Below are 19,129 nucleotides of genomic sequence, written 5' to 3'. Positions count from 1 at the left end.
GTGCATGAGAGTTATAGCAATCACCATAAAACCTGTTTTGGACACGAAAATAATGATTAGCAATAATTTAAATTAAGCATGCATTTTAGTTTTGATTACCAAATTTCGAATTGCAATTGTTAAGTTTTTTGGCTGTGGGAATCATACCGGGTGTCCACTTATATTTTCCCCCATTTTAACTGCCTATAACTTCTAAACGGTTCAAGATAGAAATATGCGGTTTTCGCTAAAATGTTTTATTTTAGTAAAAGTTTTGTCTGAATGGATTGAATTTTTTATATCGCTTTCAAATACGAAATAAAAAATGGCGGATTTTTGAAAAAAAACTTTGTTGACTTTTTTTTAATGGAACACCCAGTATATTTTTTGAAAATTGAAAGCAAGTTCATTCACCTATCCAGCGATATAAAGTTTTTCAAAATCGGTTGTCAAATCACTGAGTAATTAATTTTACTCAGTAATTTTACTAATTTTACTAGTAATTAATAACGATACCTAAATAACATAACTGAGCAAAATGATATTATGTAATGTGATTTCCACATTGCATCTCTCATTTTAAAAATTAATTGCTCAGTCATTTGGCAACCGATTTGAAAAAATTTTATATCGATGGATAGGTAAATGACCGTTTTTTCAAGACACAAAAAATATACTGGGTGTTCTAATAAAAAAAGTCAACAACGTTTTTTTTTTCAAAATTCCGCCATTTTTTATTTAAATGCGATATAAAAATGGTCATGTACCTAAAAACTTGAAAAAACAGTCATTTATCTATCCAGCGATATAAAATTTTTTAAAATCGGTTGTCAAATGACTGAGAAATTAATTTTTAAAATGAGAGATGCAATGTGGAAATCACATAACTTGCTTTTATGTGATATCCACGTTGCACCTCTCATTTTAAAAATTAATTACTCAGTGATTTGACAACCGATTTTGCAAAACTTTATACCGCTAGAGAGGTGAATGACCATCCTTCCAATTTACAAAAGAATATACTGGGTGTTACTTAAAAAAAAAGTCAACAAAGTTTTTTTCAAAAATCCGCCATTTTTTATTTCGTATTTGAAAGCGATATAAAAAATTCCATCCATTCAGACAAAACTTTTACTAAAAAAAATATTTCAGTGAAAACCGCATATTTCTATCTTGAGCCGTTTAGAAGTTATAGGCAGTTAAAATGGGGGAAAATATAAGTGGACACCCGGTATTCTAATAATTATTCGCTTAAATCTTTGCTTACCTTGCTTTGAACAACTCTGTTTAAAACATTGCCTATTCGTGATAATAACTGCTGGTCCTGAAAACGATAGTCTTGATTCTAATGCAAAAAATCTGTACCTTTTTGGTTTGATTTTTGGATAAATTTATATGAATGAACACATATCCTCAATTACGTTTTTTAAAAACCGGATAAAGAATAGTATTGCCCATAAATCCTAAATGCATCAAAAAGTTAAAATAATCGAAAAGCCTTGTACAGGGTGTCTGCGTAACTTGGAACCATATGGGAAACTTTTTTAATATCAATTTTACGAAAAAAAGTCATTCTTTATAAAGCGCTCTGCAGAGTCTAAATCCTAAGATGCAATCATCAGATATCAAATTTTGTCAACAGTATACGAGGTATGTCAAAAAATATGAATTTCGCACAAGAGCAAACTACCTTTATAATTCAAAATATCAAAAAATTTTATTATGAAAAGTTATTTGTAATTAAAAACCATAGTCAAATATGCAATAACAGACTTCTACTTGAACAAAAAAATTCTGAAACTTTCCTAAATTACCGATTCCGAACATCATTTTTATTTATTAGACATGTAATAACTCTTTTATCAATAATTTTAGGAATAAAAGTTATTCTTTATACAATTCCGAGCATAGTCTAAACCTCCAGATGCAACCATCAGTTATCCAAGTTTGTTAATTTTATACGAGGTGTGTCGAATAATATGAATTTAGAAAGAATTCTAGAATTCATATTATTTGACACACCTCGTATAAAATTAACAAACTTGGATAACTGATGGTTGCATCTTGAGGTTTAGACCATGTACAGATTTTTATGAAGAATAACTTTTTTCCTAAAGTTATTAATAAAAGAGTTATTACATGTCTAATAAATAAAAATGATGTTCGAAATCGGTAATTTAGTAAAATTTCAGATTTTTTTTTTTAAGTAGAAGGCTGTTGTTGCATATTTGAATATGGTTTTTAATTACAAATAACTTTTCGTAACAAAATTTTTTAATATTTTGAAATATAAAGGTAGTTTGCTCTTGAGCGAAATTCATATTTTTTGACATACCTCGTATACTGTTGACAAAATTTGATATCTGATGATTGCATCTTAGGTTTTAGACTATGCAGAGCACTTTATAGAGAATGACTTTTTTTCGTAAAATTGATATTAAAAAGGTTTCCCATATGGTTCCAAGTTATGCAGACACCCTGTATAACTTTCCTCGCGATGCGTGGTTCTGCCATTGGCATTGAAATTAGTGGAAATTTCAATTGTTTTGATACACACAAAATCTTATATTGAAATATCTGCTCTCAAGGCTGAAAAACATTTTCATCGATTGAATTCACGGAAAAACTTTTAGAGGACTATTCGGCGGCAAATATTTCTTGGGGATTTTTTTGGCCGGGATTTTTTGTGGAGATATTTTGTTCAAACAAATTTGTGCAGATTATTTGTCCGGGATTTTTTGTGGGGAATTTTTGTCCGGGCATATTTTGTCCAGGGATAATTTGTGGGGATTTTTGTCCGGGATTATTTGTCCGGGGATTATTTGTCAGGACACCATAGCATCAATAGGGAGTGGGGTTGGGGGGTGGTGTTTGATGTAATTCGATAGATTTTTGAAAATATTGAAAACGTCGAACGTCCTGCTTCTTTTGGCACAGCCGGTATAACTATTGACGTGGTGCCATAAATGTTGGATCTATAATACGTTAAGTAATTTCATTCTATTATGCACCTTATAACAAAAAACTTCACTTTTTACTAATATAAATTTAACCATCTTTTTGTTCTAAGCTAACCTGCACTGCCTTTTTATTATACTCTCTTATTTAACTTTCTGCTATACTAACTTTCCTTTTTCAGATTGATCGATTCTATAGAGTTGGTTACCATATAGCCGTCAGAACGATAGTGTTTGTAAATAATTTTGGAACGGGTATGACGGAAAGTGCTTTAAAATACTTTCTACGACCAAAATAATAAAAAATGCTGCACTTTTTATACAGGAGCAGATTAAGTTATAATGTAGAACTGAGTTGGACATAATTGTGATATTGTATGGAAATATATATAGTAATAATATAATTAATTGTAATAATTGTAAAATCAAATAAATTATGTTTAGATAACAGCTTTTCTTAAATGACATATTTCTTACATTCTCCATCAACAAGAGCTATTATAAACGTACGTGCATAGAAATCGGCCCACTTAAAAATTTGGTCATATTTGATGTCTCATATTTCCCAAACCTGTTAGCCAATTTAAGTAATTTTTTGAACATTTTATAGCCTGATTATCTAGCAATACCATTATAATAATATTGTTGCTAAACAGGTAAATTTTTTTCTCAAATTTTGAATCACCCTGTGGAATATTCTAGCATTTATAAAATACTGAAATTAAAACCCAACTATAGCATCAGGTTTTCTTAACATTCTCCTTTTTTATTCATTCGTTTATGTTGGATAATAAAAAAGTTCTTCATCAATACACGGTGTTTTTAAATAAGTGCGACAAACTTTAAGGGGTAATTCTGCATGAAAAAATAATGACAGTTTGCTTTATAAACATATGTCCGCAAATGTTTCGTTTCCGAGATACGGGATGTTCAATTTTTCTTACAAACTGACGATTTATTTATTGCTTTAAAATCAGTTGAGATATGCAAATGAAATTTGGTAGGTTTTAAGAGCTAGTTATTGCGGATTTTTTGACATAAATTTAAGAATTTTATATTCACCATTAGCTTGCATACGGATAATATGATCGGTCATATTACACGTATAAGCGCTAATGGTGAATATTAAATTCTTATTTGTATGTAAAAAAATGTGCAATAACTACTTCTTAAAACCCACCAAATTTCATTTGCATATCTCAACCGGTTTTAAAGCAATAAAATAAATCGTCAGTTTGTAAGAAAAAATTCAACATCCCGTATCTCGGAAACGAAACATTTGCGGACATACGTTTATAAAGCCAACTCTCATTATTTTTTCATGCAGAATTATCCCTTAAAGTTTTGTCGCACTTATTTAGAAACACCGTGTATTGATGAAAAACATGTCTAGTTGTTAAAGTACCTACCTCTTTTATTATCCGACATAAACGAATGATTCAAAAAACAGAATGTTGAGAAAACCTGAGGCTATAGTTGGGTTCTAGTTTGAGTATTTTATAAATCCAAGAATATTCCACAGGGTGATGTGAACTTTGCCCGGGGCACGTTTTCAAGCCATCAATGAAAGAATCTGCAAGCTTAGGATAAAAACGCATTTCTTTAGTATAACCCTTATAAATGTACACTGTCCCACAAATGAACAGGAAGAAGACACTAAGGTAGCCTTTTATCAAGATCTAGAACGAATCTATGATTCAATACCAAGAAACGACATTAAAATGGTGATAGGCGACACAAACGCCAAGATCGGAAAGAAGAAGAGTACAAAGGGGTAATAGGGAAACATAGTTTGCATAGAGACACAAATGAGAATGGCCAGTTTCTAATAGATTTCGCAGCTGGAAAGAATATGATTATCAGTTCGACATGTTTCCCACATCGGGACATACATAAGGGCACTTGGATATCACCTGACGGAAACACAATAAATCAAATAGACCATATACTGACTGAAAAAAGAATGGCGACGAGTATATTAGATGTAAAAAGCAGACGTGGCGCAAGCTGTGACTCAGACCATCTACTAGTGCAGACACGGTTTAGATGCAAAATCAGTCGACAGGTAAAGGAAAAATATCCAAAACAAGAAAAACTAAACTTAGATAACCTAAAAGTCCCTGAGGTACAAGAAAGATTTGAGAGAACAGTGGATGAAAAATTACTAGAAGAAAACAGAGCAGACTCCACAATAGAAAATCAATGGAGCACCATAAACAGTATCATACTAAACACAGCGAAAGAAGTCCTAGGAACAAAGACACAACAGAGAGAAGAAACATGGTTCGATGAAGAATATAAACAAGCTATACAGGAAAGAAATGAAGCACATAAGAATTGCATACTCAGACGTACTAGAGAGAGAAAAACAGAATTTGAAAACAAAAGACGAAGAGCAGATAAACTGTGCAGGCGCAGAAAAAGAGAAAGTACGAAAACCAACGGATACTAAACATAGAGAGGGAATTTAAGGAAAACGAAATACGTAGTGCATACCAACTTATTAAACATTTAAGACAGGGATACACACCGAAGACTAGCCTCTGCAAAAATAAGAAGGGTGAAATCATTAGCGATATGGACGAAATTAAGATAACCTGGATGACATATTTTAAGGCAGTATTAAACAAAGGGGCACAACCACCATTACAACAACAGAGGCAGCAGCAGGCACGGCAGGAGGTACAACAACAAGAGCTGGGGGAAGATGGAGAATAAAATGAATTAACTAGACCCCCAACGCTAGAGGAGATCCAAACGGCAATCCACATACAAAAAAGCCATAAAGTACCGGGAATAGATAAAATACCGACAGAACTACTCAAGCAAGGAGGAAGGAATTTGACACAACAGATGTACCAGTTAATACGAGAGATATGGATAGAAGAAGAAATCCCCCAACAATGGAAGAAAAGTATAATCTGCCCTATTCATAAAAAAGGAGACACACTGTTGTGTCAGAATTATAGAGGCATCTATTTACTTTGTTCGGGATATAAAATATTCACAAACATCCTTAATCGAAGACTCTCACGAAAAAATCATCGGGGAATATCAAGCAGGGTTTAGGCAAAATAGATCTACCATTGACCAACTATTTACAGTTAAACAAATACTAGCCAAAGCATGGGAATATGACATGGACGTTAACAATCTCTTTGTAGATTTTAAACAAGCCTATGATTCAATAAATATGGGCCATTCCACGAACATACGCCTCTTTTGGATTATTCGACAACGAATATTTTACTGTGCAACATAAGAAGTACGAAAGTAAATGGCGCTAATAATTATTCCAATAAACAACAATGTAATTTGCAATTTACTTTCGTTCTTCTTATTTTGGACAGTAAAATATTCGTTGTCGAAGTAATCAAAAACAGGCGTATGTTCGTGGAATGGCCCATAGAACAATTCTACCTAATATATTGGAAGAGTTTGGCATACCATCAAAATTAATACGACTAGTGCAAATGACAATGACAGAAACAGAAGCACAGGTATGTATTCAAGGACAGATCACTGATGCGTTTACGATAACGCAAGGACTGAAACAAGGCGACGGACTGGCTCCAACGCTTTTTAATCTTGTTCTTGAATATGTAATTAGGCGGTTGACGGTGAGCGGAAATAACATACTTACAAATAAATCTACCCAATTAGCAGCATACGCAGATGATATAAACATAGTGAGCAGAACAATGAATGCAGCGGAAGAAACCTACGTTTAGTTGAAACAGAGTGCAGAAGCAGTAGGGCTAGCAATAAATACAAATAAAACAAAACTACTCATACAAACCAGATCAAATAGACCGGCACAACAACACTTTATTGACGATATAGAACATGTAAATAGATTCATGTACCTAGGAATGGATCTGGTTGCAAGCAATGAAGAAGGACCGGAAATAAATAGAAGGCTTGTCCTGGAAAATAAAGCCTATTTCGCGATGGGCCACATATTCAAATCAAACACCGGAAAACAAAACTCCGGGTATATAAAACAATAATCAGGCCCATAGTAAGTTATGGCTGCGAAACATGGGTGGTGACACAGAAATCTGCCAATGCATTAGATGTGTTTGAAAGAAAAGTATTACGTAGGATACTGGGCCCAATAAGTGAAAATAACAACTGGCGAATTAGGTATAATAGAGAAATATACGAGCAATATAGCGAACCAACTCTAGCACAATAGACTAAACTGCAGAGATTACGGTGGGCAGGGCACGTGGTCCGCATACATGAGAATAGAATCCCCAGAAAATTGCTGAATGCAAGAATGCAGGGAAGAAGACCTGTTGGAAGACCTAAAAAGAGATGGGAAGACGAAGTCGATGAGGATGCCAGGAACTTTTTGGGAACGCGTTCATGGAAAAGAACAGCGGTAAATCGAAATTATTGGAGAAGCTTGTTGAAGGAGGCCAAGGCTCGATTTGGGCTGTAGTGCCATTGGATGGGGATGGGATGTGAACTTTGAGGAAAAACACAATTTAACTTTTACACCCGGTATATAATGAAAATTTAACTGTTTAGCAACAATATTATTACAGCAGTATTGTTAAAGAATCAGGCTATAACCTGTTCAAAAAATACCTTAAATCGGCCAACAGGTTTAGAAAATATGAGACATCAAAAATGACCAAATTTTTAAGTGGGCCGATTTCTATGCACGTAAGTTTATATACATCGTCTGATGTAAGCCTTGACTAGGTGTGTCTGTTACTTACTGTTCGTTGTTTTTTGTATCCATTCGTGACCAGCCATTCGTTTGCTGCCATAAGTTCACCTGTTTTGAGGTCTGCCTCTACTTCTCACACATTTCTCTTTGTCTCCGTTCAACAATTCGCTTCGTCCAACGGTTGTCTTCCATTCTTCCTATGTGTCCTGACCAGTTTCAGATTAACGTGGCAATCCTTTTGAATTACATCTGTTATTGTTACAATAATCATTATTATACACGATTTAATTACCATTATCTTTGCTCTTTTCCATGTCTTGGAACAATCTTTTATTTCGATATTAGGTTACTTCTTTCTTCTAAACGTGCCCTATCAAGTCTTTTTGATGGTAACGATTAACATGGCAAAACTCTCTGTGTCTCGAGCTATTCTAAATAGATGCTCTGATTTCCTTATCCCTGTCCACTCTCTGATATTATTCAACCAATTGACCTGTTTTCAATTCCTCTGCGTCCTTCGATTTTACCCATCATAATTAGTTGAAGAATATTATATCCGTCTCCCCTTACTACGTGTCCAAAATAGGCCATCTTTCTATATTTAATGTTGTTATTGTGTGATTAAGTTACTAAATTGTATTAATAAAATTAAGAATCCGTTTTTTCTGTCAACGCAACATTTTCAAGTCGAGTATTATTTTTTTCAAGTGAAAATTGTGGATGTGGGAGTTGGATTTCCCTTGGCTATAATGAGACTCCTAGTGAGCAGCCCTGGTTTATATTCTTATTAGCTAACCACGTTACACTTAATGTTTGAGATATATTATCTTTATTAAGAGTTTTAGAAGTATATCCAAGTCGTTTTTTTGGTGACTTTTGGAGTCTTCTTCTTCAAGTGTCATCTTCGGATGGAGGTCGAAAATTATCATAGCTATTAGAATTGTACAGACGTTTGCTCTGAAAAGTTCATTTGATCCATTAATATCGGTATCCTGCTCTCAGGTTGCGCAGTCATGACATTCTGCTTCCCCCTGTGCTTCTCTTTTCTTGGATCTTTTCCATCATAACCAGTTGGAGCAAGTCATATCTCTTTCTAAATGTAATATGTCCGAAATATCAAATTTTCTTGTTTAAGTTTTATTCAAGATTTTAATTTCTTTATTCATCATTCTCTGAACCTCTTTGTTTGTGACGTGATATCTACACGATATTTTCAGAATTCTTTTATACGCCGATCACTCGAATGATTCCAGTGTTTTTTATTGATGATAAATTCAAGGTCCAAACTTCCATTCCATAAAACCAAATCGAGAAAATGTAGCACCTCACCAATCTAACTCTTAGCTCCAACTTTAAGTATGCTGTACAGAACATTCTTCTCATTTTGTTGAAATTTGCTTCAGACTTTTCTATTCTGATTTTGATTTATTGGAAGTAATCATTTTTGGCGTTAACCATGGCTTCGTGTATTAGAAGATTTTCGTTATATATTTGAGTTTTCGATATTCTCATAAATTTTGTCTTTTTAACATTCCTTGTTAGACCGTATTCTTTTCCATATTCCCTTATTCCTGGTGACAGTCTCTCAAGATCTTTAATTTTTTCGACTAGGATTATAGTCCTGTCGCCAGGGGGCAAGTGTCGCTATAAGCAAGTGTACCCCCAGGGGGGGTACAACGGCCTCCTTAATTCAGATGGACCTACACAAGTTTTTTTATGTATTTGAACCCGTAGAACACGAAATTTTTGGGTTACAGTTGATCCGGATGTCGATAAGATTGTTATAAACAAAGAACTTGAGGAATTAGATAACAGCGATTTCTCGCAAAACAAAATATTTTTTTGTATTTTTTGGGTCATTCCAAGCAAAAAATGTTCTTACAAGTTTTTTCGTAGCATGCATAGTTTTAGAGATAAACGCGGTTGAACTTAAAAAAAATCGAAAAAGTGCAATTTTTGAACCCGAATAACTTTTGATTAAAAAATAAACTAGCAATTCTGCTTACTGCATGTGAAAGTTCAAGTCAAGTTCTATTGGTTTTCATTATTTGAATTGCTAAAAATTAGGTTTTTATTTGTTAAACAAAGCCACACATAGTGTTTCCCGTGCCCAATGCATGCGTTTTAATGTACGTAATCTACGTAGAAATTGTCTGTATACGCGCCTACTCGTTCGATTTCAAATGGGAAATGCATTGAAAATATCATTCAATCACTATGTGTTTTTCACTATGATTTTTTGAAAGTTCAACCGTGTTTATGTCGAAAACTATGCATCCTACGAAAAAACTTGTTAAAACATTTTTTGCTTAGAATGACCCAAAAAATACAAAACAATGTTTTGATTTGCGAAAAATCGCTGTTACGTGATTCCTCAAGTTCTTTGTTTATAACAAGCTTATCGACATCCCGATCGACTGTTGACCAAAAAATTAAGGGTTCTAAGGGTCATAATACATAAAAAAAAAACTTGGGTAAGTCCATCTGAATTAAGGAGGCCGTTGTACCCCCACTGGCGACAGGATTATTAGGATGACAATGTAATCCGCATATCTAATCTTGTTAGTTGGAACTATTTATCTAAGCTGTTTCACCCTCGAGGGATTTTTACATCATCTCTTCCTAGTAGGCTTGAAAGAGAATTGGGGGCACTACGCACACCTGTCTCTGCTTGCTGCTTATCTAATAAATTCGATCTTGAGGTGTCCAGGCCATTGCAGTTTTTGTGGATTAATAATTTCAATATGTCTTTTGGTTATATTTATTATTTCATAGTTCATCAGCCTTATATATTCTCCTTGTTCTTTCAAGTGCCTTGTTTCAGTGCCTTTTGTACTTATTAACACGTTGACGGACAGTGCGTCAAATGTATAAGCAAGTGTTGTGACACTATAGGCTATTGATTATGTACTATAGAAAGGAACTACAACGTTAACGGGGTTTTATTATTTCATATGGTCAATGAACCTCTATATATGAAAAAACCGCGGAGTGCTACCATTTAAAGGGTTGCGTTTTTGAGAAATGGGTGAATTAGTCCCTGGGCACAGGTTACATTAGGGTGAGTTCTATGCACTTTTGGTACAAACATATCTACATAAAAATTGTTCCTGGTTAAATTTAATATCTAAATATCACTTTTTAAAGTCAAATATACTTTTTTTACAAAAATATATTCAAAAGAAAAAGCACAAAGAAACCCAAAAGAAAGAAATTTTGTTTTTTGTCCCATAACTTTTGTCCACGGGGATATAGGTATAGACATATACATATAGACATAGACATTTTTTCACAGAAAAAGAACTTTCATATTTTCTTTTTTAAATGACGTTTAGTAGAGGTCATTAGGATTTACAGTTTTCAAAATATGATTTTTCAAAGTTCGCCAGTCATAGCAATTTTGGGCAATTTTCCTTTTTATTTCGCAAATATTGTTCTGTAACTTTTTTCTACGTAACTTTAGGTATATGCAATGGTACATGTAAGAGGAATAGAAATCAATTACCTTTAAAATGGTCTACTGTATAATGTTGTACGACTTCTTTTAAAGAGGTTATCTTTTCAAGACTTTATACTTTTAACGACTTTTTATATTTTTTACGATTATTTTTTAAATTTCCCATTATAACTTTTTTTTCTGTATGGTATATATTATATAATAAAAAAGAAATCTTATTGTGTTTACTTTAAAATGGTGTATTATAAAAAGTTCTAGAGTTATTTTTGAATAAAATATGCTTTTTCAAATGGTAATAAGTACTTGCAACGATTTTTGATTTAAGGATTATTTTTTAAATTCCTCATTGTAACTTTTTTATGTGATTGTGTGTTATGATCTTATTTTTTATAGGTAATACTTTGGATTCACTTGACTCGGCAGGGCAAACTTCAAAATATGGAATAATTCCAATATTTACTGTCAAAGCTCCTGCGCCACAAGCTTTGCTTGAAAAAATAGCATGTAAATGTACCAAGGGATGTACAAAAAACTGCGGTTGTAGGAAGATAGGAATAAGTTGTTCAATATTCTGCAAAGGGTGCATGTGCATGGGTACTAATTGTTGGAACTCTAAGATAACTGAGGTGTCAGAGGAAGATATTGAAGCTAATGCTAACGAAGAGATGGACTTTGATTTTGAAATTTTTTTAAATGTCAACGTTTCAATAATTTTACCTAAAGTGACGTTTTTTAAGACTAATGTTGATGTAATTTTCGTAAAAGAAATAATTTTAAATAATACAGGTAAAAAATATCAAAGAATCACTTGGTTTCCATTATGTATTTAAATATAGGTGATACACCATTTTAAAGAACAGAAAGTAAGCCCTCTTTGTTGCGCAATATATAGATAGTATATTCATGTACAAGAAAAAAAAGTTATAATGAGAAATTTCAAAAATAATCGTAAAAAATGTAAAAAATAATATTTTTTTATATTAGGTATTATATAATATATAATATATTATATAATAATTTTATTTTATTTTTATATTATATTATAAAAAAATCGTTTAAAATATTATACCTTGAAAAACCATAATTTAAAAAAAATAGACGTACAACATTACACAGTAGACCATTTTAAAGGTAATTGATTTCTATTCCTATTACGTGTACCATTGCATATACCTAAAGTTACGTAGAAAAAAGTTACAGAACAATATTTGTGAAATAACAAGGAAAATTGCCCAAAATTGCTGTAAGTGGCGAACTTTGAAAAATCATATTTCGAAAACTATAAATTTCAATGACCTCTACCACAGACCATTTTAATGAGAAAATATGTAAGTTTTTTTTCTGTGAAGCAATGTCTATACCTATATCCCCGTGGACAAAAGTTATGGGACAAAAACAAAATTTCTTTCTTTTGGGTTTCTTTCTGCTTTTTCTTTTGAATATATTTTTATAAAAAAAGGTATCTTTGACTTCAAAAAGTTATATTTAGATAGGAAATTTAACCAGGAACAATTTTTATGTAGACGTATTTGTACCAAAAGTGCATATAACTCACCCTAATGTAACCTGTGCCCAGGGACTAATTCGCCGATTTCTCAAAAACGCACCCCTTTAAATGGTAGCACTCCTCGGTTTTTTCATATATAGATGTCCATTGACCATATCAAATAATAAAACCCCGTTAACGTTGTAGTTCCTTTTATACAGGGTGTAACGAAAAGATTGGTCATAAATGATACCACAGATTCTGGGGTCAAAAATAGGTTGACTGAACCTCACTTACCTATATACAATAGTGCACACAAAAAAAGTTATAGCCCTTTGAAGTTACAAACTGAAAATCGATTTTTTTCATATATCGAAGACTCCTAGAGATTTTTTATTGAAAATGGACATGTGGCATTCTTATAGTAGCAACAATTTAAAAAAAAATTAAAGTGAAATTTGTGCAACCCATAAAAATTTTATGGGGGTTTTGTTCCTTTAAACCCCCCCAAACTTTTGTGTACGTCCCAATTAAATTATTATCGTTGCACTATTAGATAAATACAGTATTTTTAAAACTTTTCTGGCTCTTAGTACTTTTTCGATAAGCCAGTGGTTATCGAGATATTTTGAATATTGTTCGAATCCACCACATATTTGTATATGGTTAAGTACGAATATAGAGAGCTGTTAATAATCTGAAAATTTATGTATAATTTACATTATTAGGTATATTTTGAAGAAGAAGCCACATCTCGATAAAAGCTGACTTATCAAGAAAATATTAAGAGGCAAAAAAGTTTTAAAAACACTGTGTTTACCTAATCGTACCACAATAATAATTTAATTGGAACGTTCACAAACATTTGGCGGGTTTAAAGGAAAAAAGCCCCCATAAAATTTTTATGTAAATATATTAAAAAAGAAGTCGTATCCCGATAAAAACTGGCTTATCTAAAAAATACTAAGAGGCAAAAAAATTTTAGAAACGTTTTGTTTAACTAATGGTACCACAATAATGAATTAATTGGAACGTACACAAAAGTTTGGGGGGTTTAAGGGAACAAAACCCCCATAAAATTTTTAATGGGGTGGATAAATTTCACTATAATTTTGTTTTAAGATGTTCATGGCATAAGATTGCCCCTTGTTCATTTTCAATAAAAAATCTCTAATAGTTTTCGATATATTGAAAAAAATCGATTTTCATTTTGTAACTTCAAAGGGCTGTAACTTTTTTTATGAACACATTTGTACTAAGGTAAGTTAGGTTCAATCGAACTATTTTTTACCCCAGAATGTGTGGTATAATTTATGACCAATCTTTTCGGGACACCCTGTATATCTTATTTTGAATATAATCAATAGCCTACTATAATATATATATTTTGCAAAGTAGATTAGGAAAAAATGCAACGTCAATAGACGTTGCGTCACATTATATCAATGGAAATTAGAAGTCTATAGACGTTCTGTCCGTCAACGTGTTAAGCATTTTGTTTTATTCTGATTGATTATTAGTGGTCTGTTCTTTGCTTCTCTTATCAACGTTAGGATTGTTTCTTCTAGGTATTGTTTGTCACGCGATACCAATACTAGATCGTTCGCGTATACTATGATTTTTGTCGAAGTTTTAAGATTTGACATTTTCTCTCTCCCTCTCTTTCTCTCTATCTCTATATAATTACTTCTAGTATGATGTATGATATTAAAAAGCATCGTTGACATCCTTGTCCTATTCCACGTTCTATATTGATGTCGTTTGTATCTCCTTAGGTTATTTTAACTTTTGCTGACGAGGCCTTCATTGTCATTTTAGCCAGTCTTATTAACTTTGCTGGTGTTTCCATGTTTCTCTATGTCATGCTGGTAGTTCTATGTCATGTTCGTAACTTTTTTGATGATATGCGATAGTACGTACGTTGCATCTACTATTGATCTACCTTTTCTAAATCCCTGTTGATAAGCTCCTATATTTTTTTTCATTGTAATAATTTAGTAAGTTCCTTATGATTGTGGTCAGTATCTTATACGTTGTGTTTATTAATATAATAGTTGTCGCACTAAGTTGGATAAATGTGTGATGTATCCGTTATTAAAAATTTCCTCGGCCTAAAAATTGTTTGTGATATTTCCGTTTCTTCATTTTACAGGTATGTGTTCGTCTTTCTAAACTTTGACTATTAGTTCGTATGTCTATTTTAGCGGTTCCTCTCTACCGTTTGTGATCAGTTCGTTGTTAATTTCATCTGACCCCGAATTTTTGTTTAGATTTAGTTGCGGTACGACATTAATTAGGAATTATAGATAGGGTAGTTGAGTCTTCCTCTGCATCTCAATTATCTGTTTTCCTCATCTTCTGCATAATATGTCTCTTGGCTGGTTTTGTCTAGATCCGTAAAACGTTTTTTTCCATCTTTCTTGTTTATATTTATGGTAGTTGGTTTTGATACTGTATTGCATATTTTCGAACAGTCTCCTGTTGCCCTTTTTATTTGTTTCTAACTGTTGTATTTATTCAGATATCGACGTCTCTTTTTTTAATCTATAGCGTTTTATGGCTTCTTACTTTTCTTTTTGGTATCGTTCTAGTTGTTACTGCCTTCCATTAAATAGCCACTTATTTCTCGCGAGGTTTTTAATTTTACTTTTTTGTAATATTCTTCACCAAACCATGCTTTGTATTTTGTGTTTTCTTGGAGTCCTCATATTTTATCTTGAGTTTCTACGATGCTGTTCTTATGTTTTCCATTCCTTTTCTATATCTTTGCTGTTGTGTTTTCTGTCCCAATTCTTCTGTATACTGTTGTTTTGTGTCTTGTGTTTTTAATTTATCGATGTTCCATTTTTTTCCTTGCCTTGTTATATATCCGCATTGCTTATTTTTGTCTTTAGTTTTGCTGTTAGTAGTATTTGATCAGTATCCGCATTAACTCGTATACAAAATCTCGAAACTTGTACTATTTTTGTTGATTTTTTCGAAATTAATTCACGTTATCTCGTGTTGTCTTTTGTGTATACGCTTTGTACTGACTCTATATGTGTTTATTGCAGATTTTTCCACAATTCCACAGTTTGTGACTTCATATGTATGGTTTTTTGGCCGCTACATTTCGGTTACAATCTTCGCTTCCCGCAGTTGTATTGGTCTCCCATGTTTATTAGGATGTCATGTCTGAGGATATTTTCAGAGGTTTCTTTTTGGATATCATAAAATGCTTCTTTGTCTTATTGCGTTGCTTCCTCTTTAAGTGCGTAGCAGTTAACTATCGATATATATTTGCTTGTTTGTTCTTTACTCTGATTTAGGATTTTCTTTCATTAATTGCTTTAAATTGTTTTATGTGTTTGTACTTTATTGCTTTTTATTACAAAATAATATTTATTTAACTGAATTTAATATTTTCAGCTTTTATCATATGAGCTCTCAGTAAATCACAAAAACTGCCATGCATCTTTAAATTGAATTTTTAAATTTTGATGCATTTGTGTATATATATTTTTACAATAAATGCAGAATTATAAAAATATATGTCTATTACTTAGCTATATTCAACATATTTATAACAATAAGTTTATTTATTACCTTATCATACGTTTTACTACAGATTAGTTTCTTATTAAATTATTAATATTATCTTCTTCTAAACAAACGAACAAAACATCTGACATTTACGATCACTATACTCAGCTTCACGATCATTGCTCATGTGGATCGTTTACCATTTTGACCGACCCAATTTTCGGTCAAAAAATTAATTTCTGCAAAGTTTTTTTGCTCTTTTATTTTCCTTTAACCCATTAACCGCCAAGCAAAGAAATACTGCAATAATATGTAATATATTTGATTAACTAGAGTAAAATAAACTTAAACATTCGTAAAAAAATTATTTTACACTTTGATAATGGTAGGTGTCACAACAACAAAATGGTTCGTTTTCGAACCTTTGGCGGAAATGAGATATAAAAATTGAAATACACAATTTTATTTTTTGTGAAAAGTCTCAAAACATCTAGAGTGTAAATGGACCTGGAAGTTTTGATAAACAAAAATAGTATGTTTAGAACATTGCCTACACCTTCTTCAGCTTCTTTCTCAAAAACGAAGTCGAACGGCCCTCTATCTTTTTTAGAAATTATTTTAGATATTTCCAGTTTACATTTTCCAATCCTGTATCTTGCACTGTGCCAGTTGCATAAATTCGACAAATCGACATATTGTCTACAACACTACACAGCCTCCCTTATGTAGCCCCCCCTAGATTATAACAAAACTGAATACCAGAATACCCGTCTTTCTAAAGGTACGTATCCACTACGTTCGTAATATTGGACCACCGAGCCACTGCCGCACGGTCGTTGGCGCACTGTTGCACGGTCCGGGAGCGCCAACCATCCAATATGTTCACGAACCTCTTGCACTCCGCGCTCCCTGCAACTGCTCCAATCGATACGGTATGCGCCCTTCTACATATAAACCGACACCAATTGAAACACCGAGGCGGAGCGCGCACTGTTGCACGGTCCGGGAGCGCCAACCATCCACTATGTTCACAAACTCCTTGCGCTCCGCGCTCCCTGCAACTGTTCCCATCTACATGCATGCGCTCCTCTACATATAAACCGCCACCTATTGGACCGTTGGGGAGGAGCGCACACTGTTGCATGGTCCGAGAGCGCCAACTATCCACTATGTTCACGAACTTCTTGCACTCCGCGCTCCCTGCAACTGCTCCAATCGATACGGTATGCGCTCCCTTACATATAAATTGTCCACAGATTGGACCGCCGAGGCAGAGTGCGCACAATTGCACAGTCCGGGAGCGCCAAACGTGTCCACTATGTGGAGCAGTTGCAGGAGCTCGGAGCGCAAGCACAGTGGATACGTGTTTTTACACATAATAAAGAAATATCCCAACAAATTACTGCCTGTGCATCACCTTGAACTTATTCATGATCAGGCAGGATTATATGTCGACTTCCGCCAATGGTTCGTTATCGAACCATTATTTTCAAACACGAGATTTGATGACTCAGAAATTATTTTTTTTGTATGTTTATAACAATGGGTGTACAAATAGGTTAAAAAAATAATGTTTTAATTTATTTAACCATAAAAGTGTTATGCCAATAAAATTACTACAGTAAAAATAAAGTTGTGTCGAAGGATTGAAAATATCGGACATTTAGAAAATATTTTTGTGATGAAAGCACGAGTTTGGAAATTAAACAAAATTAAATTTAGTTACACTTATATCTTGTGGTTGCTTAAAAAATACAAAGATTTAAAAAAAAATTAACCAATTGTCAAAAAAAATTCTACAAAAAAATGGTGCGTTTTCGCACCTTTGGCGCTAAATGGGTTAAGATTAAGTTAACTAATTTAGTTATCCTTTTCACTTAATAATTACTTCAAGTAAAGTTTTTCTTTACTTTTAACAGTATTTATTAAGTCTTTATTGTTTAGTGCTTCCAAGTACATTTAAGTCCATGATATTTTAACTATTCCTGTTAGTATCTACGTTTTTATTATTTCGTTTCTATTTATTATTAATACATTAATATTAATACATACAATACATAGTGTCAGTGCTTCCACTGCATAACAGTACAGACCAAATATAGCACTTGGTAATTTCTTTTATGTCCCTAAATGGAGATGGCTACAGCAAAAAAATTACAAAAAATTGTTATATTATATTATTTCTTTATTTAATATTTATTATCATTTACTCTATTACTAATAACATTAAAAAAATATCAAACATAAGCAACAAAGAAACCCCAAGTGTTTTAGACATGCAATTATTTCCAGAAATAGAAAGTTTTAGTACGACACAGTTTGCAGCGTTTCTTATAAATCTCAACTTAAGTGTATAAATTTTTGCTACATTAGCTAAGAAGTGTCCTTGGTCACTTACACTTCTTCGGGAAGAAGGGACAAATAGATTCGAAATGTTATGGGATAATGAGGAAACACTGGCTAAACAACTTTAATATCCACTTATATAAAAAGATTATGAGGTACACATTAATATAACACATCGATGCTGTTACAAATATTTATCTATAAAACTACAATAATTTATTTTGTACATATTTTCACCAACATTATTTTTACAGATAATATATTTAATTTTTTATTGGTGAAACTGGACCTTCTGCTTAGTAAGTACCGGTTGTTCTATTACTCAATACGTAACTTTGTTTTGATGTCAATATCCATACATAAAGTTTGTATAAATTCTGTAATATTCTGTACAAAGAATTGTATATATAACAAAATCTTACCTAAAAATTAAAATTATTATAATATAAAAAATAAAGTACATACTGAAATATTAAATTTCCTTTAGTTAAAAATTCCAAAGGATGAGGTAGCTGGATCACTGATTTGGCCCTTACTGCTGTTTTCTCCATTTTGGCATTAGGTGGTAAGTTTCATTTTTGGTCCTTTATACTTCCATATATTTTGATATGCAGATTACAAACTTAACTTTCTTAAAAGTAGCCTTTAAATTCGATATTTGGAAACATCGTATTGTTCAGTGTTTTAAAAAATATACATAT

General features: G+C 32.6%; 1 protein-coding gene across 3 annotated transcripts in view; it reads left to right on the top strand.

Moving 5' to 3' along the window:
- Positions 1-19,129, top strand: part of LOC126889563 (uncharacterized) — a 251,405-nt gene that overhangs the window by 189,341 nt on the left and 42,935 nt on the right. The window contains exon 3 of one of the 3 annotated variants that reach the window (XM_050657943.1): positions 18,916-18,993. The exons of 1 other annotated variant lie outside the window; for it this stretch is intronic. In XM_050657943.1, the coding sequence (XP_050513900.1) occupies positions 18,916-18,990 (75 nt within the window). In that variant the 3' untranslated portion in view covers positions 18,991-18,993. Of the gene's footprint in view, positions 1-3,118; positions 3,372-18,915; positions 18,994-19,129 lie in introns of those variants that run through there. One more of the 3 variants, XM_050657941.1, reaches the window with a different exon arrangement.

Source organism: Diabrotica virgifera, chromosome 8 (assembly GCF_917563875.1).
Source record: "Diabrotica virgifera virgifera chromosome 8, PGI_DIABVI_V3a".
Taxonomy (NCBI): domain Eukaryota; kingdom Metazoa; phylum Arthropoda; class Insecta; order Coleoptera; family Chrysomelidae; genus Diabrotica; species Diabrotica virgifera.
This window is presented reverse-complemented; position numbering and strand designations above follow the sequence as displayed.